The sequence below is a fragment of the Sphaerodactylus townsendi genome, linkage group LG03 (genome assembly GCF_021028975.2).
Source record: "Sphaerodactylus townsendi isolate TG3544 linkage group LG03, MPM_Stown_v2.3, whole genome shotgun sequence".
Taxonomy (NCBI): Eukaryota; Metazoa; Chordata; class Lepidosauria; order Squamata; family Sphaerodactylidae; genus Sphaerodactylus; species Sphaerodactylus townsendi.
The window spans coordinates 59,185,075-59,211,751 of NC_059427.1; the positions used below are offsets into that span (position 1 = coordinate 59,185,075).

A 26,677-nucleotide genomic window follows, 5' to 3' on the forward strand; every position below is an offset into this window, starting at 1 on the left:
TATTTCAATTTTCTTTCCCCATTGTGCAAACTGAATGTGATTATTTTCTTGCCATTTTCTGTTTCCTGACAGGAGTCTCATCCCTGCCCCCGGTGCTGGGGTGCAAGCGACAGAGAGATTTGATGTGCGGGGCAGGGAGGACAGTTTGCTCTGCCCTCGCAGCAAGCAGGCAGCCCAGGGACAGCTGGCCGCCTGCTCACCATGGGGGAAGAGTGAGGCAGAAGGGGGCATCTACAGAGCAGACTGTCCTTTCCACCCCCCACCCCCCCACCCCCGCAGGAACCCATCTCTGTTGCTTGCACCACAGCACCAGGGGTTCAAGACTCCTGTCAGGAAACTGACAGGCCATGGAAGGGCTCTGCCCCCCCCCCCAACTGCACTCCCCCCAGGGAAGGTAACAGGCAGGCACCCTTCAGCTGCAGACTCGAGCTTGGCTCCTGGGCCCCAATCCCATGCCATCCAATCACCAAGGGGCGCTAGAGAAAATGGAGCGGAGTGGGGCGCAAAACTCAGATTTTGCCCTGGGCTCAATTTCCCTAGATACACCTCTATCTCAGCTTGAATTTTCCTGAAGACAACCATACTGGAGACAAACAGCAGCAGTTTGTAATTGTTTACCTGACTGGTAAATAACTCAAGAAGTGATACTTTAAGGACCACATCTCAATATGTATTTGGTAAAGCCAAAATGAGTTCAAAATAGTTTTATTTAAAATGTTTCTATAATTATCTGCTGTGTTTATTTTGCTGAGATTTGAATTATGTCATAAATATGAAAAATTAAGAAAGAATGCACAGGATAAAATTTAGCAACATTTTAATGTCATCAATAAATAAGAACATTAAACTCAATACAAATTTTAACATATAAAATTATTTCAAATTATAACCTCTCTAAATATTACTTTAGATAATGTAGAAAATATAATTCTCAATATTTTACTAGTGCCTTAAACATTTTCATTAGAGGAAAGTGCAGTTATACCATTCACTATTTGTACAAAAAATCTATTACACTTAAAAAAAAACATTCAGAGCAAGGTGGGAATCCTTCTAAAATAACTAGTCTCTACTGAAAACTAGTGTTAGCTGAGGTTAAATATATATATTATGATTTAATATTATTCAAGTACTGTGGAACCATATTCTATCACTAGGTGGTATGGTGACATTTGGCAAAAACATCATAAACTAACAAATAAAATACCATGTCATAACTAGCACTGTATCTATAATTGTTTTAAAGCAAAGAACTGTCCTCTCATACAGCATCTATCATTCATTCTAACAAACATGACAGCCCATTATCTTATCAGTAAGGCAGCAAAATGGAACCACCTACAGGCACCCAAGTCCTGGTGTTAAAATCTTTTAAAGACTCTGAACAATTTGAAGCTTTAAAAAAGAGTTGTGGAGGAGGGAATTAATTCAGATTCAAGGAAAAGTTCTTCAGGATTTTTAAAGCTAAAATGGAAGTAGACCACAATAACAATAGTACCCTGGAATTAAAGATATGTATTGGATATGTGAAATAGCTAGCCTCAACCTCTGTACCTCCTCTCTCCAGTTCTTCTTTGTAGCATCCAACACAACATCATATATTCACTGAATGTTCCTTACAGAATATGACTGTGCAATCTTGGTTAAATAAAGTGATGAAACACTTTACACTACAGCTCTCTCAAACTATGGCTATTTCTGCACGGGGGGAATACAGCGACCCAGGGATGCTAAAAACAGCGTCCCTGGGGAGGGGTTTGCACGGCCATTGCCACTGCATCGCAGCGGCAGCCTCGCAACCCCCGAGCGGCGCGAAGCTGCTGTTTCTGAACCTCGCTCCCTGGGCGAGGTTTTTCAGAAATAGTGGCTTCCAACCGCTGCCGTGCTAACGGCAGCGGCTGGAAGGCGCCATCCCCCCCTTTCCCGAACACCTTACCTTCCCTCCGACCTTCCAGCGCGTTGCCCAGGCCTGGGGACATGCCCCCCCTGCCCTGCGACTCCAGAGCCATCGCGCAGGGCAGGGGTGTGTGTCCCCAGGCCTGGGCGACGCACTGGAAGGTCGGAGGGAAGGTAAGGCACTTGGGCGACTGCTCAGCCTCCACGCAGGCTGCGCCGTCTTCCCCGCCCCTACCGGGACCGTTTGTGCAAACGGTCCCAGGGGGGTGCGTTGGCGTCATGCACACCAAAGCACCCCCCAATCGTGGCCGTGCGGAAACGGCCTTCGTTTGATAAACACAGTTTATCCACAAAGTTTAAATTTAAAGAGATTACATTAAATTGCTTACAAAACCAAGATTTAATTTATTAGAAAGTACTAAAAGGTAAAACCAAACCAAACCTGAGCTTCTTTATATTATTCACTTTTAAGACAGTAGATATAACCTGATGACATACACTAGCAATGCAGTCCCATCCTGAACAATGCCAGCCTGAAGACTATGTGATACCAATGACATGCCTCCTTTAGGATCAGTGGAGGAAGCAGTATTTAGACAGTATCCTGTTCTCCTTTCTATTTCAGTCCTGCCTGGCATAACATTATCTGAGAAAAAGAGGCAGTGTAAGTTCCAACTCCCACTGGACTCAGTGGAAAGTCACTAAGCTCTCCCCACTCTTGCCCTGCTTGTGTATCCATGACAGACCATAACAATTCATTATGCCATTAGTAGCTACCGATGAAGCAATATCACAGGGGGTTACCCCCACCCTATTACTTTCACAAATCTTATGAGAACAGGAAAAAATCTTTATACTATTCTTAAAAAGCAGCAGAATAAATTCTGAAAAATGTAATTGACATTTATTTTACATCAGGTTAATAATATTATTGTCATTTTCAAGAATTCATTGTTTGAATGTAGTGTACAGTATATCATTATTCAGTAGTGTCACACATTGTTACATATTAACAATAAAGTACCTTTAATCAAAATATATTACAGATGTTCTCTCTTTGCCTTGTTTGAAAACGCTATGCCTGCGTAATAGAGTACTAATAAACCCAATCCAGCAAAAAAAAAAAAAGCCACTAAAAGATTTAAATTGGACTACTTAAGCATTTAAATTGAGATTTTTTTTCCCTCCAAATTTGGGGAACCCTCTCTCAAACCTTCACAAATGAAGGATATTAAAAACAAAACAGATTGTGCAAGGAAAAGGAGCAGGCAGCGGTGCTGGAGCTGGGTGGGTGCATGAAGAAGACCGGGAACCTATGCTGCCCCTTTCCCCCTCCACCACTGACCATGTGGGGCTGCAAATAACACCATGAAGATAAACTGTGTGTGCCATCTGAGGTCCCTGGAAAAGGGAGAAGGGATAAAAATGTAATAGGTAGATATATTAAATTGCCTTTTCAAAATGTAGCATAAAAATGCCCTGACTTGGTTAGGCCAGGCTAGTTCCATCATGTTGGATATTACAAGCTAAGCAGGGTTGGCCAGTATTTAGATGGGAGACCACCAAAGAATGCCAGAGTCAATATGCAGAGGCAGGTAATGACGAACAGTATCTAAACATCTTTTGCTTTGAAAACTCTGTGACTTGACAGCACACACATACACTGCATTTAAGACTCCACACACAGTGTGAGACATTTGACAGAAAAGTTGTCGCACCATGAATTTTCATTCTGGGAGGTTCTGTGGTCAGGCAGCCTTTACATCCAGGAAGTTTATTTGCTAGGTCACAAATAGAGTTGTATATGTGATATGCCAAGGAGAGAGGCTTCCCAGAATTTCCCGGGCTGAGCCTGGAAAAGCACTCTTTAAACATGAACACTAAAAACTGAAATTCAAGAAAACGTCACATGGGAGGAAATGCTTCCAAAATCAGAGAATTGAGAAACAGCAAACCTTGCCAAGTCTACTTGGAAGTAAGCCCCATATTATTCAAAGTGGAAAGAATACTTAAGATTGCATCATCAGAGGATAGGCAAGAAGGACATTCTAGTGGACTCTAGCTGTCTAGGCCAATCAATTACAAAATGATGCCCACCAAGACCAAATCCCCTTTTCCTTAAATTGGGATGGGTCTGAAGGAACAGTACTATGAGTGGGTAGACTGCCCCACTACAGAACCACTATCAATGAAAAATCACAGTGAATGCTAACTTTTCTGACTCGAGAAATTTGAAGGTAGGACAATCTTCACCCTGACCTCCATGAGGTGAGAGTCCATTTAACACCTAAGGCATGCTATTCTTTCTCTTTTTTATAAGATGAATTCAAACACAAGAACAACCAATTCTTGACCATTAACCAGAAAAGTGAGACTTGATCTAAGAACAACTCTGTCATTGTGTTGTAGTTAAGAGTATTGAACTCTGCTATGGAAGCTTTCTGGGTAATCTTGGGCCAATCACATATTCTCAAGCTAACCTACTTTACTAGGTTTTGTGAGAACAAAATAGAGATTGGTCTAATGTTAAAAAACACTTTAGATTCCCAAAGGAGAGAAAAGGAGTTATAAAAAAGAAGTATATTTTCAATTAATGTATAGCACATGATGCTCAAATAGCCTACATGCTGAAGTTTCTCCTATCAGTAAAGACTTTTTCAATTGTAATCCTCTGAAGGCAAAAAGGCAGGAGTTCAAAGGGAGGTTGTTATGAGGAGAAAATGGAGGAGAAGAGAAGGATATCAGTGATAGAATTTGAAGCTGAGAGTTAAGGATTGGACTCTGTTGAGGGACATCCAACTGGAAGGGGAATTTTCATTGAGTTCATATCAGCCACCTGAATGTACATCCATATTAATTAGCAAAACAGCATTTAATATCTCAACAATAAATTGTACATGAGTATTCCTTGTGGCATCACGTATTATCACTGGTAAGTTGGTGTTTATAGGCAAATTAAAAAGCTTTCCCAATTGAAGTACCTTAATTCTATGAGAACTGGGAAAATCTCGTCTCTTGGTTTAAATATTAAACAATTAGAGAGCAGTCTTATTATCATACAATAATCCCATATTCTATTAATTCACTGACGGGTTAGTTGTTCTTTCTTGCCTTCTCTAATCATCAGGTCTACCCTGGGGTTTCCAGCTTCACCATGCACAAGCTCTTTGTCAATAAGTCCTAGGTTGTGCAAATTTATAATAGAATCTGCAATTATTCGAGCTGTCCTCTTCTGATAGCCTCCAGATGTCACCATCAAGATAGGAATTCTGTGTTTCTTAGCTGCTCTGAATACAATTTCATCTCTTTCAATAATTCCCTGCATATTTACAAAAAAAAGACATAATATGAATATTGGATTCCATTGTAATTTATGAAGCTTCACTCTATAGGTTTTATAATATTCCACACCTGAGAAAAGAAAATGATGTCTTCTTATTGGTAATTCAAACAGGGATTAAACATCATAAAGTACCTGAAAATTATGAATTACGTTTTTGTGAAGCTGTACTACACTAGTGACTAAGGTTGCTATCCACAAACTATTTATTCTAGAATAGTCTCATTAAAATCAGCCATGTAGATTACACGTTAGATCAGCAGAAAGCGCATTCACACATTTGTTAGTATTGATTTAAGCCACAGTAATAGATGTCAAGGACAAAATCCTTCAATGCCTCGTAAGTTTTTTCCATTTTCTCATTAAAATGCAAGAAAGATGGCATATATGGTTTTGCCATTCAATTTCCATTTCACAGTATAATTATAAAAATCCCACCAGATCTATTATGAAAATGAACCAGACAGATTTTAGCTGACAGCATCACATAACTCTGGGGCAACACATCACAAGAACTTTAATTTCAATGAGCCCCCTTTTCTTTCACATAATATACATCTGCCAGTATTTTGCTTTCAGTTTTGCAAACATGAAGGCCTATTTCTATGGACAGCAGTTACACGTGTAACTGGAAAGGGCATTTTTATTCCGAAGAACAAAATTACTTTGATTCTAACATATACAGGTAATGTCCTTTTCTCTTGCAACTCCAAATACTGCCTTTTTGGTATTAAATCAAAGTACAAGTAAGTTACAATGTATTTTGGATTCTACCTTTCCTATATTTTGATTTAACTTTTATTTTCCCCAAGCAATTTTTTCCTTTCTTTAAGACTACCGGTTTTGGTCTGGGTTATTCAAAAGGCAAAGCTACCTGAATTCTAACTTTCTTGGTTTATATGCCCCCTAAATAATCCCATCTAACACAGTTTCTCAATCTATTTGCAGAATGTATCACCAGGAAGCCTGGATTAGATTAAGATGAAGGTGGAAAGAAAACTGGTGAGAACATTAACAATTTGCTGGCAGAAAGTAGAGAAGACTTGAAACCACAAAGGAAGAAGGTTAAAGCAGAAATGCCAAAACAGAATTACAGCAGAACGTCAAGAAGTCAAAAGTGATGATAACTGAGCTATTATACAGCTTTGAGGGTGATAACGAAATTGAAATAATGTGTGCCAACTATATTCACTGGAGGAAGGGTGGGATAAAATGTGAGATGAGAAAAACCCCGTGCAAATCAAGAAAGGTATGGTCAGCTCTCTGAAAATGTAAGTTCAATGTGTCATGGCAAAGAAAAAATATAAATGTAATGTTAGGGATATAGAAAAGGAACTGAAAATAAAATCACTATTATTGTAATAGTGCCATCTTATAAATCTACATTGTGATTGCACACAGAATGCTGGGAACTGTTCAAATCCCCAAAGAAGTGTCTGTAGAGCTAGAAAAGGTACAGAAAAGGACAACTAAAATGAGTGGAAAATCAATCTATAAAGAAAGCTTTAAATAAAAGTGATTCTTAAGCTTGTGGTACTGGGAGTAATGGCTTTTAAAAAGGTGAGTCAATTAATAAATATGGGCCTATTCGCAAAGGACAGTCAGAGAGAGATTAAACCTTCAGGTCTAATGGCAACATTCATTTATTTATTTATTTTATTCGATTTTTATACCGCTCCATCCCCGAGGCTGTTCTACATGGATCTGCTGGGAATAGCAAAATGAACAAGAGGAAAATACAATAACTCTATGTTGTTGTGTATTTTAGCTTCCCCTATCTTTAAAGTTTTTATAAACATATTTCAAGGTACAACCCTTTCTCAGAGATATTTTAAAAGTTTTTAAAGAAGTATTTTAATTTACTTTTCTAAGAACACTATTGGCCAGTTTGCTGTGGTAATATTTTTTCACAAACAAATGAAAGAGCAAACATTAGGTACTGGCTTTCCATTAATACATTTCTTGAGAATCTTCTCAGAGCACCTGGCTGACCACACTGACAACTAGGACAGGCAAGCCTTTAGGCAAACCACTACATGTCTTGTGTTCTTATCCACCTCAAATGGCTCAGCTTTCTTCTAATTCTGTAGTTTTCACTTAGTTCTAAACTTTCCCAAGCAGCCTGCACATTAGCAAGGCAAAGGAGAAACCACACTGATCATAAAAATAACATTAGGTAACACACACAACACAGAGATGCATGGCTTTCCTATTTTGTGTCTGCCTTTTATACTTTGACACAATAGGTGATGTACTTCTAAACTAATCATTTTATAACACAGGATTTTGCCACACTGTAGTTTGTGTATGCCAGAATCTAAACACACACACACACACACACACACACACACACACACAATCATAAGTATTTATGGTGCAGACAGTAGAATATGATTTATTACATTAGACATTGCAGAGACATGGTGAGATGATTTCCATGACTGGAATGTAGTGGTGGATGGATACGAGTCAAAGAGTAAACAGAGTGGTGCTGTTGTGAGGAGAGGTATGCTTGTCAAGAAATACTGGAAGAGGAGAGTGCCAGCCCAGTGGAAAGAATTTAGGTGCGGATAAGGAAATGAAGGACAAACAGAATTGTTGTTGTACTCTACTACAGACCTGTTGTTGAACTCTGCTACAGACCTACCTGTTAGGGATAGGAGGTAGATGCTGCCTTCCTTGAACAGTTTGATAGGGTATCCAAATAACAAGACCTGGAAGTTATGGGATAAGTCAACGTCCCGGATGTATGCTGGGAGACAAACCCTGTGAAACGTCCACAGTCACCCAAGCTCCTAACCTGCTTGGCCAAAGACTTCCTTCATCAAATCATGAAGGAAGCTACAAGGGGCTTAGCCATACTTGACTTAATATTGACCAACAGGCGAGAGATGGTTGATGGAGTGACGGTAGTGAGGACCAGAGGAACAAATGACCATGTTCTCCTAGAATTCCTTTTACTGTGGGACACCAAGGAAGTTCATAGCCACACTAGTCTGTTAGATTTCAGTAGGGCAGTCTTTAATAAATTCAGAGGCATGATGAGAGCTATGAGCAAGACTAATGGACAGTGGAATACTGCCACAAACTGGCATGCCCAGCCCCAGGTTGAACTCCCTCAACTGCCATTGCCCCTGCAAAAGAAACCCCCAACAAACCTTTTCCTCCCCTGAATGGCACCAACCAGCAACACACTGGGGGCAGGGACAAGGCCAGGGAGAGTGCACTCCTTCCCTGGCCTTAGCCCCACCCCTAGTGTGTTTCCAGCTGCTGCCGTTCAGACAAGGAAAAGATTTGTTGAGCCTTTTGAGGGGGGCAGTGGTGTGGCAGCAGAAGTTCTGCAGCAGGGGAAGTGAGGGGAGTTTAGCAGTGGGGGGAGTTTGGCTGAGGACTGTGCGTGGGGGGGAAAGGGGACAGGGAACCAACATGCGCTCCCACGTGACCCAGGTGAATGCCATCTGGGTTATCTGCCCCCTCTAGATATGCCAGTGCTGTTGGAACAGAAAGGAGCAAGTAAAGGGTGGGTTCTTCTAAAACAAAAGCTCTTGAAAGCTCAAGCCATTGTTATTCCAATAAGATGGAGACATGGTAGGGGATGTGAGAAGGAAAGGGTCCATTGAATACTTACTGTGAAGGGCCTTTCTACTGGACGGCTAGGGGGGTATCTTGATTGGGTGTCTTCTTCATTACTTGCAAGGAGGCAGGAACCACTTAATAGAGTTGAAACTCCCCTTCCTGTGACGTGCTCCGGGGTTATTCCCCTCAGTATTCGACTGACAAAGTAGTGCTCACAAACAAACTGGACACAGGAAGGATAACACACGCTAACAGTAAAACTAATTGCTCCCCGTGAACTAACTGAACTAAGAAACTGGCTGTAGAACTAACATTGGGATTTGATGACAACCAGGGAGGGCCAAGATACCCCCCTAGCCGTCCAGTAGAAAGGCCCTTCACAGTAAGTATTCAATGGACCCTTCTACTGGCGGCGGGGGGTATCTTGATTGGGGCCTCCCAGAGCGGTCCCCACAAAAATGGGTGGGTTGTATCAGTCCCCAATGATATTTTCCAGGACTCTCTTTCCGAACGCTGCCTCAGAGGCGGCGAGGGAGTTTAGCCGGTAGTGCCTTACAAACGAAGAGGCCGATGCCCACGTCGCAGCCTTGCATATGTCCTCCACTGAGGCACAGTTCCTAAAGGCCGCGTTGGTCGCTGCACTTCTGATGGAGTGAGCCGTCACTCCCGTGGGTATCGGCAGAGCTTGAGCCTTGTAGGCCTCTAATATGGTAGCCTTGAGAGTCGTACTAATGGCTGCTTTGGACATGGGCATCCCCACATTGGGTGGGGAGACGTTAATAAAGATTGACACCGATCTCCTTATGGATTCCGATCTTATTAGAACGCCTTGAGCGCCCTGCGCACATCAAGGTTGTGCCAGAGTCTCTCTTTGGGGTGCGCAGGGTTAGGCATGAAGTTAGGTATCACTATTTCTTGCTTCATGTGGAACGCGGAGGTGGATCTTGGGGGGCTGGAAGGTGGGGTCCAGCCGCAGGGTCACTCTATCCCGGATGGAAGGTGCAGAATTTTCTGTCTTACCCGAAAGAGGGGCCTGTAGTTCCGAAACTTCGCCTTACCCGGATGTTAAGTGCAACTAAGAACAGGGTTTTCATCTTGCGCAACCCACCGTGAGTGGGATTGGATTGAAATAAGGTTCGGAACGGGTGGTGGGGTGAGAGTTTCGTCAGGACCAGCGTGGAGTCGCCCATCGCACGGGGAATCTGTGGACCCTCGGTGGTTGGGACAGTCTGACCCTCGGAGAAACCCTACTATGTCGGGGTGTCTGGAGAGTGGCCTGCCCTTGATGGCGGGGCACACAGTGATCAATGCCGAGAGCTGTCTTTTAGGGTGTAGAAACTCTCAGAGGCTCCATCTCCGAACCCTCTCTGTAGGAAGTCTAGGACGTCTCTGACTCTTTGGCTTTTCTGGGTCGATGTGCTTGGTTTTGGGGCCCAGCGCACGAAGGTCCCTCCATGACGCATTGTAAGTATTGATTGTGGAGTTCTTATTGCGTGCGGACAGAATAGTGCTGGTGACCTTGGACTGCAGTAACCTTTGGCTGCTAATCTCCTCCCCTTTCACACGCCAGCAGCCGGTCAAGTTTAGCCAGCTGGGATCCCGGGTGGTGATATGGGTCCCTAGCAAGAGGAGGTCCGGCCCGATGGGGTTAGGGCCACTGGTTCTCTGATGGCCATCTCCTGGATGGCTGAAAACCATCGGCCTCCTCTCGGCCACCCTGGGGGGCCACTAGTATCACCTCCGCCCTGTCCGACTGGATCCTTCTCAGGAGTGGAGTGGAATCATCGGAAACTTGGCCCGGGGAAGGCGTAGAGTAGGGCTTTTGGCCATTCTGCCTTAGGGCTGTCTCCCCGGTTGCCAACGCCTTGTGAGTACCGTCTTGTCATGAACATATTTGGCAGTTGGGCGATTGCCCCGCGTTGCAAAACTCTAGGTCTGCTATGAGAGGCGCTGCCAAGTGGTTTTGCAGATTCTGTGGAACTCTCTTGGGTTGAGCTGCCATTCGCTCTCCATTATCCTGCTTTCCTGCTATGAGCGACAGTCTGCCTGGCTGTTTAGCACTGCCCTTGATGTATTGGGCTTCCAGAGACCGTAGGTGTTTTTCTGCCCAAGCGAGGATCTTGGCCGCCTCCTTGCTGTGAAGGTTCGGGGATCTTGATCCCCCCTGATTGTTTATATAGATCTTTGCTGCCACATTGTCCGTGCTGGCATCTAAGGCAATACGTGTTGCCCCTTGTATCTGAGGGCTTAAAATGCTTCAGTGCTAGGAGGTATGGCCCATGTCTCCAGCACATTGAAGTTTGGAGGAGAGGGACTCCTCCTCTGACCATTGGAAACCCTGTGTGGAATCTGTTGGTTGAGGGAGTTGCTCCCCAGCCCTGCAGGCTGGAATCTGTGAAGATCTGCGGTCTGGCTGCATGGAGGAAGCATTTGCCTTGTGTTAGATTGAGCTTGTTTAGCCACCATCTGAGGCTGGTTCGTACCGAGGTGGGGATGGAGATGGGTTTTGTCCCCTCTCTCCGGATGATATCCCATTGAAATCTACATTACAGAAGCTGTTGCAGAGGCCTCCGGGTGGAACCGTTTCCACTGGTTCAAGGTCCATGACTGAGATAAAGAGTCCCAGCAAGCTGGCTGCCTTGAGCATTGTGATGGGCGCTGAGCCGACAGTAATGCCTTGGTAGCGAGGCACTGAATTTTTGCAGAAGATGCCTTTCTGAAGGGATAAATACTTACGCGTTTTTTATCGTGGTCCACTATTGCTCCAGTGGTGTTCCCAGTGCTTTGCTTGGGGACAAGCCCAGAAGCTTTTCTGGGTTGACCAGAATCAAGGCGGGCCAGCAGCACCTCCTGGACCTTGGCCACATCCTCCCTTGCCTGGTGTTTGGACCGAGACCTGATGAGAAGGTCGTCTAGGTAGGGATGTATGTGGATCCCCTGTTCCCTCAGCTGGATGATGGGTCCCAGCAGGATCTTTGAGAACGTTCTTGGGGCGGTGGCCAGGCCGAAGGGTAACGCCCTGTACTGAAAATGCTGCTGCCCCACTGCGAACCTTAGGAACTTTCTGTGGGCCGGGTGGATCATGCGATGTGGGAGGTAGGCCTCCTTTAGGGTCTAAAGAGAGGTGAGGAAATCGTTGGGCCTCAGGGCTACCAGTATTATAGTTCTTAGAGTTTCCATGCGAAACTTTGGCGATGGAGCGACTTTGTTGACCGTTCGAAGATTCCAGCATCTGCCCTGCAGTCCCCGTTGCGCTTGGGGACTGTAAAGAAGTGCTAATGATCGTTCCGATAGAACCTCTCCCTGCGTCGGGACCCGTTCTACTTGGCTTGCATTTCCAGCAGGTGGGCTTACACTGCCCTGGAAGGAGTTCGTTTTGTTTTGGGGAGAGTTTCCGCAATGGTGGTGATGTGGACGAATTGCCGCCTTTGGAGAACTGTAGGAATTCTATCACGTAGCCCTCCTGAATGAAGCCTCTCTGGACCCAATTGGTTCACGCAGGTACCTCTGCCAGGTCCACGCTCTGTAACCTGGGGTTAGGCGTCCCCCCCCACCCGGTAGGTCCGCAGATAGATCCAATGTTTCTTAAAGTCTGGCTTGAAGGGCTTTCCCTGCTTGTTGTTGGTCTTGGCGAATGGTTTGTCACGAAAGGAGTTCCGCTGTTGCCATCCCTGTTTGGCGGGCTCTCTGGAGAACCTGGGGAGTGTTCTGTTGGACCTAAAAGTAGGTCTGCTGGTGGAAGTGTTGCCCTTTTCATGTTTGATCACTTTGGGCAAGGTTTTCTTTTTGTCCTTAGTTTCGACTAGGACTCTGTCTAGTTCGGTGCCGAATAGGGCTGTCCCATGGTATGAGTACGCAGCAACTACGTTTTTGGAACGGGCATCGGCCTGCCAGGGACGAAGCCATGCATTTAAATCGCCTTAGCAATCACTTGGCGTGCACAGGAGTTGCCATGGCTCTAGCCACCAGGGTGATGGCGTCAAGGGTGGCATCCGCCATGAAGGCGCTGGCCATGAGGACGCGCTCTACTCCTTCTCTGGTGGCGGTGTCAAGCTCCGGAATGCGCTCCAGTACCCTTTTGAGCCACACCATTGCTACTGCCCCTTGCGATGCAGTGAGAGAGCCCGGTGAGGGTCTTGGTCGCGGCCGCTAACCATTCGTGTGTCTTCCTCAGCGCTGCTTCGGACCTCCTGTCTAGGGGGTCCCTGATGTTGCCCTCTCCTTCCTTAACTACCAGGTCTGCTGAGTGAAGAGCGGCAACCGGGGCGTCGACTGGGGGCGCCTGTAGCAAGGTGTGGAATTGTGGTGGCATAAGATATGTTTTCTTGAAGGAGGGGGGGAGGGTCTTGTGGGCAGCCGGTTTTATCCACTCCTTCCTAATCCTAGTGACGAAGTACTCGGGAACGGGGAAGAATTTCTCTCCCTCCTGATCCTTCGGGAAATAGTCCATGTTTCCCCTTGGGGGGTACCCCTTAACTAGAGTTTTCCCCTGGGTGTAGGGGGGGCGTCACCAAGGTCTGGAGGTCTGGCGGGGGGTCTTTCACTGCCCCCTCCCTGGTCCACCTGTAGGTCCAGGGCTGGATGTAATGGCCTTCGTGGATCCCAGCATTTTGCCGCAGATTCTCTAGCTTAAAGGAACTTGGGAGGCTTGTTCTGTGGGTCTCTACCAGGGGTTCCTCTGGCTGTCAGAGAGAATCTGGCCTCCTCCGCCCTCCGCCTCCTCCTCCTCGGGAGGAGTCCCTCCCTCCCTCATCTAGAGGAACTCTATACCGGGTTTCTGTAGGCCAGAGTCTACTCCCTTCTCTATGAGGGAGCTCCAGTGGCTGTTCGAAGCACCTTGCTCTGCTTAGCGAAAGACAGAAGACTGGCGTGCCTCTCTACAGCATCCTAAGGAGGCCTTTTCTATCTGATCCGAGGAGGAAGCCCTGGGCGAATGCTGCTGGGTGGGAGCTGCTTGCCAGGCCACGACTGGCTGCCTGCCCAGCGGGGTCTGGCTGGAGGTTTTCGCTTTCGCGCGACTCCGCCCCCTCCCCCTGGATTCCCTGTTCCTCGTTACTGGGGGAAGCCGGGGACTCCGAATCCCGCATGGGGTAGGGGAGGGACTCCGAGCCCAGTGGGAGCCACGGGCCTCTGTAAAGCTGCAGCGCCCTCGGAAGCGCCCGAGCTCCCAGCAGCTTCATTTTGAAGCGCTGGTGCTGGCTGTGTATCAGCTGCTTTGTGCCCGACGTCTCTTCTTCCCTTCTTTTGGGCCAGGTGCTTTTGGAGCGGGGGGTTGAGCCTCCGCTTATATTTGCTCCCTGGCGGCTCTCGTTCCCTCTGCTGCGGAACGAGTGAAGTCCTCCCTGGGAGGAGTGAAGGACCCGGTCGCCATCTTGAGGCGGGGTCCGTTGAAAATGGCGGGAAGCCTCTAATCGTCGAGCGAGAACTCTCTCCTAGCTTCCCCCTCAATATGGCTAATCCTCCCCCTTCCCACTTACTTCTACACACATAGAAGTCCAGGGGGGAGACAAGACAGAGGAGACACAGGCACACACAAAATACACTTTAGAAGTTTTTTCCTGGGGAGCTGCGCGCGAAGCCTTGCACTCCTTGCAGGCAGGAAAGAATACTGAGGGGAATAACCCCGGAGCACGTCACAGGAAGGGGAGTTTCAACTCTATTAAGTGGTTCCTGCCTCCTTGCAAGTAATGAAGAAGACACCCAATCAAGATACCCCCCGCCGCCAGTAGAATGGGGATGAACAGAGAACTCCATGATGAGCTAAGGCAGAAACAGAAAATGTTCAAGAAATAGAGACAAGGACATACCTCTAAAGAAAAGTATCTGACAATGCTAGGACTGTAGGTCAGCCATCAGAGAGGCCAAAGCTCAGAGTGAGCTGAGGCTGGCCAATAGGCCTACTATTGGGTGAAAATTGATAAATTCTGTTAGAGGACAAGGAGAAAGCAGAAAAGCTCAATGCCTATTTTGTCTCAGTTTTTTCCCTGAAGAACAGAACAAGCTCATCTACAGATGGTAGTATGCAAGGTATGGTGCCTGGACTGATGATTGATAAGGCTAGAAAGGTAGTTGAGAAGAACTTGGCTGCACTGGACAGATACAGATCCCCTGGACCAGATGGTATGCACCCAAGAATGCTCAAAGAACTTTCTAGAGAACTTGCAGAGCCTATGTCCATCATCTTCCAGACCTCTTGGAGGACAGGAGATATGACACAAGGAGGGCTAATGTAATTCCAATCTTCAATCTTATAGAGTAGTGGTTAAGAGTAGTGGACTCTAATCTGGAGAACTGGGTTGGTGTTTTCACTCCTATACATAAAGCCTGCAGGGTGACCTTGGGCCAGTCACAGTCCTCTCAAAATTTTCTCAGCCCCACCTACCTCACAAGGTGCCTGTTGTCGGAAAGGAAAGGAAAGGAAAGGAAAGGAAAGGAAAGGAAAGGAAAGGAAAGGAAAGGAAAGGAAAGGAAAGGAAAGGAAAGGAAAGGAAAGGAAAGGAAGAAATTTGTAAGCCACTTTGAGACTCCTTACAGTTGAGAAGAGTGGAGTATAAATCCAAATTCTTCTTCAAAACAGGGAGGAAGGATGACACAGGAAACAACAAGTCAGTTTGTCTGACCTCTGCCCCAGAAATGAAACTGGTGCAGATTTTCAAGGGATCAATCTGTGAGCACCTGGTGATCTAGGGAAGTTAGAACAGATTTGTCGCCAACAGGTCCTGCCAGACAAACCTCATTTCCTTCTTTGATGGAGTGATGAGCTTACTGGATTAAGGGAATGCTGTTTATACTGTTCACCTATATTTCAGTAAATCTTTTGACAGTGTTTCCCCCGATGTTCTGATGGGTAAACTAGAGGACTGCGGACTGGACTCTAGGATAGTTAGGAGAATAGGGAGAATAGCACTCAAAGAGTAGTTGTCAATGGCATTTTATTTGAATGGAGGGAGGTATCCAGAGGGGTGCCACAGGGCTTGGTTCTGGGTCTGGTATTTTTCAATACTTTTATAAATGATCTGGATGCAAGTGTGGAGAGACTACTCATTAAATTTTTGGATGGCACCAAATTGGGAAAAGCAACGAACACACCAGAAGATAGAGATAGAGAATTCAATGAGATTTGAACACACTGGAAAAATGGGTAGATGTGAACAAGATGCAATTCAATAAGGGTAAGGGCTGAATTCTTCATCTGGGTCACATAAATGAGGAACACACATGCTGGATGGAAGATATACTTCTGGGCAGGAGTGCGGGGAAGCAAGATTTTGGTGTATAAGTAGACCATAAGCTAAATATGAGCATCCGGTATGAATATAATGCAGTGACAAAAAGGCTAATAAAGTTTTGGGGTTTATCAACAGAGGCATAATATTTCAATCACAAGATGTTACAGTCCTGCTGTACACTGCATTAATCAGGTTGAACCTGGATAATTGTTTGCAGTTCTGGAGGCCTCACTTCAAAAAGGATGTGGACAGAATGGGATGTTCAGGAATAGTGATTAGGATGATCATAGCCCTGGAGACAAAGCATATGAGGAAAGACTGAGGGGTTTGGGAATGCTTAATCTGGAAAAAAGAGGTTGAGGAGCTGTCACTTACAGAAGGACAGTGAGATGTTCTTGTTGGCAGTAAAGAATAGAACTTGCAATAATGGGTTGAAATTATAGGTGGAAATGTACTAACTGAATATTAGAAGTTTTTTTTTTTTACAGTAAGAGTTGTTCAACAGTGGAATCAGCTACCTAGGGAGGTGAGCTCCTTTTCACCGGGAGTCTCTAAGAAACAACTGGAGAAACATTTGTCAGGATGTTCTAGGTCTAGGCTGATCCTGTCTTGAGCAGGGGATTGGTCTTTATGGTGCCTTAGCACTTTTTATTATAGTGCAGCAGACTAACATGGCTACCATGCTGGACTTGTATTATTTTTAAAAAATCTTTGCTGTGTCCTATTTGTCACTAGACCCATTTCAGTTCCTAAGCCAAAATGGTTCACATTTTTTTGCCCAATTATTGTTACTGCTGATATTAGTATCGGGAAGAATAAGTGCACAGCATTGCCAATGTCGCACATCAAAGAGTGTATGTATATTTGCCTGTTGTCATTGCTTCCACAGTGGAAAGGAAGGCAAGAAAAAGCCATTATGATCTCTCAGGATGAAGGGAATAGCCAAAAGATAGTTGGCTTGAAAAGAAAGTAATGCTTGGTTCAAAGAGAACAAAAGCACAAAGAGGCTAGGACTGAAAACAAAGGGAAATGTACAGTAAGTGATGAAATCCAGTTCACACATTACAAGGGGCTGCACAAGTGTGTTATAAGGAATGTTGTATTGGCACTAATTGATCATTAGAGCAGGCTATTATATCATTCTTGCATTTATGAAAAGGTATATCATGCTACACAAACCTGTGGTGATATAGCCAGGCCTCCCAATGGGTCACCTTCCAAAACATCCGTGCCAGCATTATAAATGATGATGTCTGGTTTCACTTCATTCAATGCACCTTCCACATGTGTTTTTACTTTCTGAAGGTATTCTGTGTCTTCTGTGCCCCAGTCCAATTCAATTTTCCGCTTGATGGCTCCTAAAAGTTAATGTAGAAGTAGTACACAATAAAAACTTATGTGTGATGCTGGTGGTAGAAAAAAATGAGAGTAGAAGAAATAATCTTTTATAACTAATTCTCTTAAGCTTTCAAAAATTGTCATAAATACCTCCTTTATCAAAATAATTGTCACACCACATATTAGAATTATGAAGAGATCTAATCTGTTAAAAAGAAGTAATGGTAAGAATATGTGCACCGCGGCAACCAATATCAACATTTATGCCATGAAACAGAAGCAGTAATGTAGGCAGGGAGAAGGGTAGGGTAATAAGAAAGCTAAAATAGCAATTAATTACAACAACTGCTATTTATACTATGAAACAAATAGAAACTTATAGGCCCTAGCTAATTACACTGATAGACTCATTTAGAATATACTACAGAAATTTTTGAAATCATGAATACTAAAAATAAATTGTCCACATAAATAGTAGCATTAGTACTGGCCCTACTCACATAAAAATAACAACAATGAAAACTCTGAATTGGCTGCTGTGGGTTTTCCTGCTGTGTGGTCATGGTCTGGTAACATTTGCTCCTAACATTTCACCCACTGGCATCTTTAGAGGCATGTCACAGCAAGATGTGTTTCTCTCTGTGGCACAGTCTGAAACTTCACTCTGTATATTCACATATCAATTGACATTCAATTTTACAAGAAAATGTTGACCCTGTTTACTTCTTTCATTCTTTTTCAGCTTTTTGTTTCATTTGGAATATAATCAAGGAAATCAATAATTTGCAAATTTTGTTGTTGCTTCTGGTTTCCTTTTGCCATTCTTATCAAGATGGCATCTAGGACTACTTATGTAATACACTATATTTCATTAGACTGGAATCAGAGCATACATAAGAAAGTCAAGAGAGAGAACTATAAAAATTAGAGATTGGCTTTCTTTTCAGAAGCCTCAACAGGAGACTGCAGGTAGCTGAGAAGGGCAGTTATTTGCAGCCCTGCAAGCAACTTCAGAAAAAGAAAAACAAACAATAAAAAGACACAACGTTCAGAAATTTTGAAATGAAATAAATTCCCATACCCTGTAGGCCATTGCCTCCCCTATGACTCAGAACCCTGTAAAACTATCAGACAAGGTATAGTAAGTCTTGGAATTAGGATTGCTTTGTAGCACTGTTATCATTCTTTGAAAACATACTAATACATAAACAATAGGCCCATTATACTTTAAGTTGATCAAGGTAAATGTAGGAACAGTAACTTCAGTACAGCAATGTGCCACTGTAAAGCATTATCCAACATGTACAAAACACTGCATATGTCACAATTTGATTATACAAAATTTTCTGGTGAGATCTCATGCCAAAATAATAAAAGAACACAGCTTTTACATTAGAATTAACACTTTTCTTTCCACAGAGTTTATTTGCATCTTAGTACAATGACCCTTCCACCCTTAGTCACCAAAAACGATGTCCAGTTTTTTTTATTTTAAAATAAATATATCATAAGTGTCAACTAGTACTGGTCCCTTTAATTCTTTCCCATATGATAGCTGCCGCCAGGAATATAAATTCAACAAAACAAAACACCCTTTTATCTCCCTTTGGTAGGGCAAAGTTGATGGCTTACGTGTCCTAAGGAAAATAGGGTAGGATTCCAGTGTTTGTTCAAACGAAGTGAGATTTTATTTATAACTGATAGGTAACTTGAAGATTTCAAGCAAAATATTTACAAAATAAAATAAAAATGAGGCAACAAATACTTTACGGACTTCATTCAATATAAATTCACTTTGACACTTTCTGACAGCTTTTCTCTCCCATAGTTCTCTCTGACTCTGTCTTTATTTTGACTAACAGTTTATTGAGGTTCTGATTTCATCGGTATACACTCTGACTTTCTAATTCTCTCACAGAGATTTAACTCTCTCCCACTAGAGTTTTGAAACCCTAGTCCTTTCACTCTGAATCCTGCCACCTTCTGCCAGTCCAGCACAGTCCTACCACATGCACATTCTAGAATCAACCAGCCATATTACTCTCTCATCCCCCTCTTGCATCCCTTTCTCTCTCCAACTCAGCTTTCAGTTTCAAGTCTCTCTCACACACACACCCCAAAATCAATACACACAGCAACAACCCAGCTTGTGTGATAAACCACATTTTAGTTTCAGGAGATACAGCTTTTCTTCTTTGTTACCCATTTTATACACAATTATGTAAAATAGACTTTCCTATAGAAAGTCAGAAAAGTGAATAACAATGCTGATTTGAAGCATATCCTTTCCAGAATTGATACAAGAACTCTCTAATACAAATATCAATATATTTTGCCACGATTTTTGCCTATAATTACTAATGTTTTATACTGTGTGAAGGCTTCAGAAGCTTTGATAAACAAACTGACATAAATGACCATTACACCCTTAAAATACATTATAACAGAACAGCAGAAAAAATGTAATGCTGCTTGGCAGTATAACATTTAAGGCCATGAGCGGTCTTGGACCTACATACCTACAGGACCACCTCTTCCCATATTGCCCCTCTAGAGCCCTCCGCTCATCAGGGGGTGGGGATTTACTGGTGGTTCCTGGCTCAAGCAGGTTTGGCTGGCCGCTACTAGGGCCAGGGCTTATTTGTCCCTGGCCCCCACTTGTGGAAAGAGCTCCCAGCTGAGATCAGGGCCCTACGGGACATCTGTGAGTTCCGCAGGGCCTGCAAGACTGAGCAATATGCAATGTCCATCACATGAAAGTATGCCATCCTAAGCAAAGTTACACTTTCCTAAACACATTGGCTTGGAAAATATAACTTTGCTTAGGCTGGCACTACAAATCTACCTGTATTCCTTATGAGTTCCTTAAATTAAATTTAACATGTTGTTGCCACCCTGAGCCCTTCTGGGATAAGCAGGACATAAAATGAAAAATGAATTTAATTTTTTTAACAGCATACCCATGAGCCTTTGCTAAATATGCAAATTAATAACCCTCCAACAATCTTATATGAACTTGAACACAAAAGAATGTGTGACTTTAAGAATCTTTATCTGCTACTTCAGATAGAATTCAGACACTAGAAATTCTTTACATGTGAAGTAAACTTTTAGCTGTTCCACTGGAGACTATACTATAATTAACTATACTATACTACACTATGTATACTGGAAACTCCACCATAACTGTAACCAAGGATATGCTGGTTCAACTGTTACTTTCGCCAAGGCTGGGAACTCAAAAGGCTCAGACAGCAATTCTAAGCAGTCTGTGCAAGGTCAACCTATACTGAACCATGAGTTACTCTGATTGAGATGCCAAAAGAGTGGTTAGTTACGTAGGGTCTAATGGAAGTTGACTGGTTCCTCAGCTGACTGGAAGGTAAAAAAAACTGCCATGTACCTGGCAGGCCATCTGCAGAGTGGATTCTGAAGTGATCAGGCCAGGAACTCTCACTGTACGCATGATGCGTCCAACCAAGTCCTTGTGAAACAAATGCATGATCCATAGACCCTGTAGCCAGCGTACCCTATTCAAATCCACCCACAGTTTTTAACTTCCTTCACACAGTTATGTTCCATTCAACTAACTGGTATGACTGGAAACAAACGTTTTGCATTTCATTTCTTAAAACAGAATATTGTAGTAATGAAAATGTTAATTTCTTTATTAAAATGTATTTTAAAAGATTTGAAATCACATCAGGATGGAAATTATTTACTTACGTTTAGCAAATCCATCTCCTGGATAAATGTACCTGTTGTAAACATCCATAATGTATACTTTGCTGTCCTCCATGAAATCTCGTTCATGCCCATTGCCCTGTAAAATAATTACAAACAGTTTGTAAAAATCAGATTTTGAAATACAGCTTTTCCCCATCATCTTCTGTTCAGGGAGAAAAAAAATAAGAAACTGATTTTCATTCTGTTGTACAAAATAAATCTATGTACAAGTCTATAGTTGAAGTGACATTTTCCCAATCTTTCCAATATTTATCTTTATTTCTGAGAGGGTACTATGAGAGGGTATAATGGTAAATATCTCAAGCCTTGCTTGAACTATTTTTAGGGTCCAAGAAATTTTGAAAGTTTACATTTCTACAAGAATGACAGGAAAATCCATTTTAAGAGGGACACTGTTTTTTATCTCCAATTGTAGTACTGGAGTACAGGAGAATAAACATCTAAATCTAAAATCTCTTTAAATTCTAGGCCTTTTTTATTTCAGTGGCTTTCACCTGGACATTTAAACTATATTCTTGAAATTATAGTAACACCTACTGGAACACAATACATTGGCGAAACACTTTTAAAGGCATCCTGATACCTTTTAAAGGAGGAACTTGCACTCAGGAGTCAAGACTGGTATTTTATAATCTGAAAACAGGATCCAGGGCAACTCATGGGACTGCATTGTTTCTGAGATTCTTAGCTTCTAGAAGAGAGTTATGTGACACAGCACATCACTCAGGATCTCAACTTCATTTAAGCAGTATAAATATGCCAAAAAAGTAATGTAATAAAAACTCATAAATGGCTCATTGAACGTTTTTTTATTTTTCTATAAATATATTAGAACTGCTCACAACTCACAAGTTTAATTTGTGTAAAATATAAGAGCCACATAACAATACTAATATTTTAATCTACGAGTTGTTATCTTGAAATCTGAACAACAAAACCAGCAATGATCTACAAGTATGGCTAATTCAGGGTTTTACAGCAAATCTAGCAACATTTTTTTAGCCTCTATGCAGAATTTAAATACAAATGTTAACCTTGTTTCACACACTATATTGCAAACAGATAGATTTGATATTTGTCCATAAGCTTAGCCTCCTCTATGCTTCCAGCAGAGAAGGTCAAATTCATCTGTCGTAGAAAACACTGCAGTGATTATGCCTGCTGAGCTAATTATAATTCTTTTAATGGATTTCCAGTATCTCAGTGTATACCAAGGAAGCCTCAAGGACTGCAATGTTGATTCTATTAGCAAAGCAAAATATATTTTTACATTTCAACCATATGATGGAGCTACAGCTCAGTTATATAACTCATGGTGCTTGTTTAATTGATTATATCCCTCTAACCAAAGATCACCAAACTTACACAGCAAGTTGTAGTTAAGTAAATAATAATCCAACCAAATAACTAATAAGCTAACATTATATTACTAATGAATAATAGCAGAGATGTCTTATTACATAGCACTAATAGCACAGCTAAACATTAGGGTTATTTTATTTATTTTGTTTCCTTCTTAGATTTAGATCCAGCTGTTCACCAACCAGTCTCAAAGTAGAGCATTGAGGCTGCAATCCTAAGAACATTTTCCTGGCGTAAGTCCTGCTGAATAAAATTGGTATGTTATCTGGTCTTTTATCTGGGTACTGGTATTTTATCTAGGTACTACCTATGCCCATACATGGCTCAGTCTTTAGGAACAGAACTGAAGCATTCTCATTCTCTAAAGGGGGTACAATGAAAGGTCTATAGTGGTCTGCTCCTAACATATACTCCAGTTTTATGTAAAAGAATATTAATTTCTACAATGTTTTAAACATATTCATTAAAACAGTTATTATGCTAGTCAATTACAATGGAATTATTTTTGTTATTTGTTTTTATTTAAAATATTTTCATCCTGCCTTTCCAATAAGTTTGGGCCTTCAAGGCAGTAAACCCCTTAAAACATTTAAAAACAACTTCGCTTTCATCAAAAAAGGTACAATACTGAAATGACTCAGGCATTTTGGTTTGAATTTCATTAATATGATTACTCACCTGATGTGCATCCAGATCTATAATAGTTGCCTTGGAAACTCCTTCTATTCTTTCAAATAAAAACTGGAATACAAACAATATTGATAGAAGAAACAAAGGTAAGACATTTTAAACTTAACATTTAATATAGAAAAAACAAAGGTAAGACATTTTAAACTTAACATTTAATAGCTGGCTCCTCAATGAATGTCCAAGGATTGGATTCTACAGCTGTGTAAGTGAATGGAGCTCCTGCAAAAAAAATTGTAGCAGCCCTCTCAAAACCCTCTGCTGGGTCAGAAGATCCTCATGATAAGGAGCCATATAACATGGGAGTGCATTGGGAGTACAGGGAATTGCACAAAACTGCCTTCTTTCATGACAGCACCTTCCACTCATGCACCTGAATAATCCAAAACACATGTAGTCTATTTAAACCCCATATGGTATTCCAGTTTTGATTTTGTTTAAAAATTTGAAGATTTTTTTAAACTACATTGAGAATTCTTCCAGATCAGTAGATGTATTTCATCAATAGAACACAGTAAGAAAGTGAATTCACACTTAGTTGCCCTATCTACATGCTTCTAATACAGGGGTGGGCAATTATTTTTTCCATGGGGCCACATAAGAAACAGAAAATATTGTGGAGGGCCAGGCCAAAAGGCTGAACTCAACAGAACTTAAACAGAGCTAAAAAATGAAGACAGATTTAAGACTCTCTTGATGGTTCAACATTCAGGGAAACTTAAGGAGTTGCCAATTTGGTTTTCTGAGAGGGTCTCTGAACCTTTTACAGTTTTATGATGAGTAGAAACTCAAAGATTTTTCTAGTTTGCAAATGCATCAAAGCACAAAGCTTCCCCTGTTGGATTTCCTCCTTTCAGGGAGATGTCAAAGATGAAGGAGTCTGGCCAGAGTAGAAACCCTTCTCCCAAAAGAAGACTTCTAAAAATGTTCACTCAGAAAGAAGTCTAGAGAAAAGTACCACCATGCCTGACTAAACAGAGAAATGTCAACATGCCAAGACTCCACTTCTGTTGTTCAAGGTGTTCTGCAGATGAGGGTAAAAACCCTGTTCTTACATAAAATTGAAAGAGCCAATCAGCAACTAGCTTTTTAGGCTAACCAGGTCAGGGAACTCACTGCATAAAAATCTTAAATAAATACCACTTGAAGAGGGACCTCTTCCTTAAACAACGTGACACATGTGATTCATCCACTTATGTGCCGGCCACATCACACAAAGTTCTGCCTCACAGGGCAGGCCCTCCACCTTAGGCTGCAATAACCCACTCTCAAGGCAATTAGGAACTGGAAATTAACACCGGCAGGCACATTGCACTTCAGAGGGAAGTCCCTGCCCGGGATGAATGCAGCCCAAGAAAACTTCAGGCAGGTGCACCAACCTATAGCTCTAAAACCCTAAAAGAAACAAGTTACAAGGGGTTTTTTAGAGAAAGTAAACGCGGTGAGCAACCGAAGCCGGTGCAAATCTACTCAGATCTCAAGAGAAGTTCCTTCCCAGCAAACGGGGCTGAGTTGGGAAGTGCGATCCTGTTTCCACTGGGTCAGAAGTCTCCCTCCTGCTGAAAGGGGGCTTGCTTCCCAAGAAGGATGCATGGGAGCACAGCCTTCTGTTTGCAAAGTTGGATCCCCCTTTTTGGAGTTCTTTTCCGAGGCTCATGCGGAAAAAGCGCGCGCGCGCGCACACACCCCCATGGGAGAAACTTTTTCCAACCCAACTGCGCTCTCTGCTAAGGGTTGGTGCCTGGTGGGGTGAAAATGAGCCCAGCTCACCCAGAGAAAGAAGAGCAGAGTTGCCCACACAGGAAGAGGAAAGGGTGGGAGAAGAGCGTGGAGGGTGCAGCGGGGCAAGCGAGGCGCCTGGATCCAAGGAGAGAAGTGTGCTTGCAGGGGAGATCTGGGCCGCAGGCCGGCCAGGTGACAGAGCACTCGAGGAACAGGCACTTACCCAGCAGTGGGGAGGGATCCGGACACCGCTGCTTGGAGACGTTGACCAGGCGTGGAGGGTGAAGAAGACCACGTGAAGCATCAAGCAGCTTAGCAGGTGTCAAGGAGAGGAGTCCTCAGAGTGTCAGGGCGGGCAGCGGACCCAGAGGGGAGTGCATCCAAGACAGGCAATTCCGGCAATGGAGGCATAGCAGCTCAGTGGCAGCAGCGAAGAGGGGCTCTGCAGCGACCAGTCAGCAGCACGAGACAGCCAAGGAGAGCGGCGGAAGAGCTTCCAGAGGGCAGTGCGGTAGCTGCTGCGCCGCCTTCTGGGGCGTTTTTCTTCTTGCCACCGCCATCCTTGGCTGTCTCACTGCCGACTGGTCGCTGAAGGTCCCAGCCGCCAAGCTGCCACCGAGCTACATGCCTCCATTGCTGAAGGCCCTAATCTTCGAATGCGCCATCTGGGTCCGCTATAGCACTAAAAGAAAGACACCTCAGAGACCCAGTCCGGGGAGTCATCTGGTGGAGCCAGATCTGGCCCATGGACATATAATGCCCAGGTCTGTTCCTATTACAATTAGAGATAGTTAGGGACTAATAAAAGGGAAGCATTTTTCATGCAACACGTGATTGGAATATGCTGTCACGGGAGGTGAAAGTGTGATGGCCACTAACCTGGATAGCTTTAAAAGGGGCTGGACAGATTTATGGAGGAGAAGTCGATCTATGGCTACCAATCTTGATCCCAAGCTTGATCTGAGATTGCAGATGCCTTAGCAGACCAGGTGCCTCCAGGAGCAGCAGCAGAAGGCCAGTACTTTCAGCATCCTGCATGTGAGCTCCCAAAGGGATCTAGTGGGCCACTGGCGAACTTGGCAGAGTGCTGGGACTAGATGGACTCTGGTCTGATCCAGCAGGCTCTTTCTTATGTTCTTATGTTCTTACAACTCATAGCTCTTCTTGAATCATATATTTTAAAAAAGAATTGTTTCGAGGCACAGCTAGACTCCCACCCCACTCCTCTGTTGTGTGAGCATTAGGCCTTCAGTCTATCTGGTCCAAGAGACTGTCATCATTCATGCCAGTCTTAATTAATGTCTCTCTCTCTCTCAAGTCCCCATCCTTGGTCACAGAAGACTTATGGTGACCCTGTGGAGTTCATGACAGCGCCTGGGGTGCTCAGGGTGGTTTGCCACTGCATGTCTCATGAATCACAACTCTAAATGATATTCTGTAGGAGACCCTCCCTTCCAAATATCAAATCCAGTTATTAGATTTAACTTCTGAGATCTGGAAAAATCTGGGTTAACCTGGGGCCATCAAAGGTCAGGGTAACTGGCATTCTTGGCTCCCATTATATCCAAACCAGCATTCCATTATCTCCCATTGTTTCCTAATGGGTAATCTTGTCATTTGGTTTAGCATATCCCCCTAATGTTGAACCAGAGAATCCAAAATAAAGCAGTCTTGAGCAAAGGCTACCATGTATAGCCCCAGACCAGCAAGACTGATTCCCTAAGCACAAAATTCAAGACATAAAACAACCTGGCAAGCCAGCACTTCAACTCCTTGGCAA

The 26,677-nt window shown here is 43.4% G+C and overlaps 1 protein-coding gene across 1 annotated transcript in view; it reads right to left on the minus strand.

The window, feature by feature from the left end:
• Nucleotides 1–2,086: 2,086 nt before the first annotated feature.
• HDAC11 (histone deacetylase 11) overlaps nt 2,087–26,677 on the minus strand; it is a 63,794-nt gene continuing 39,203 nt past the window's right edge. The window contains 4 exon segments of the mRNA XM_048490005.1: nt 2,087–5,215; nt 17,221–17,399; nt 21,106–21,202; nt 23,167–23,231. Coding sequence (XP_048345962.1) covers nt 4,979–5,215; nt 17,221–17,399; nt 21,106–21,202; nt 23,167–23,231 — 578 coding nt within the window. The 3' untranslated portion in view covers nt 2,087–4,978.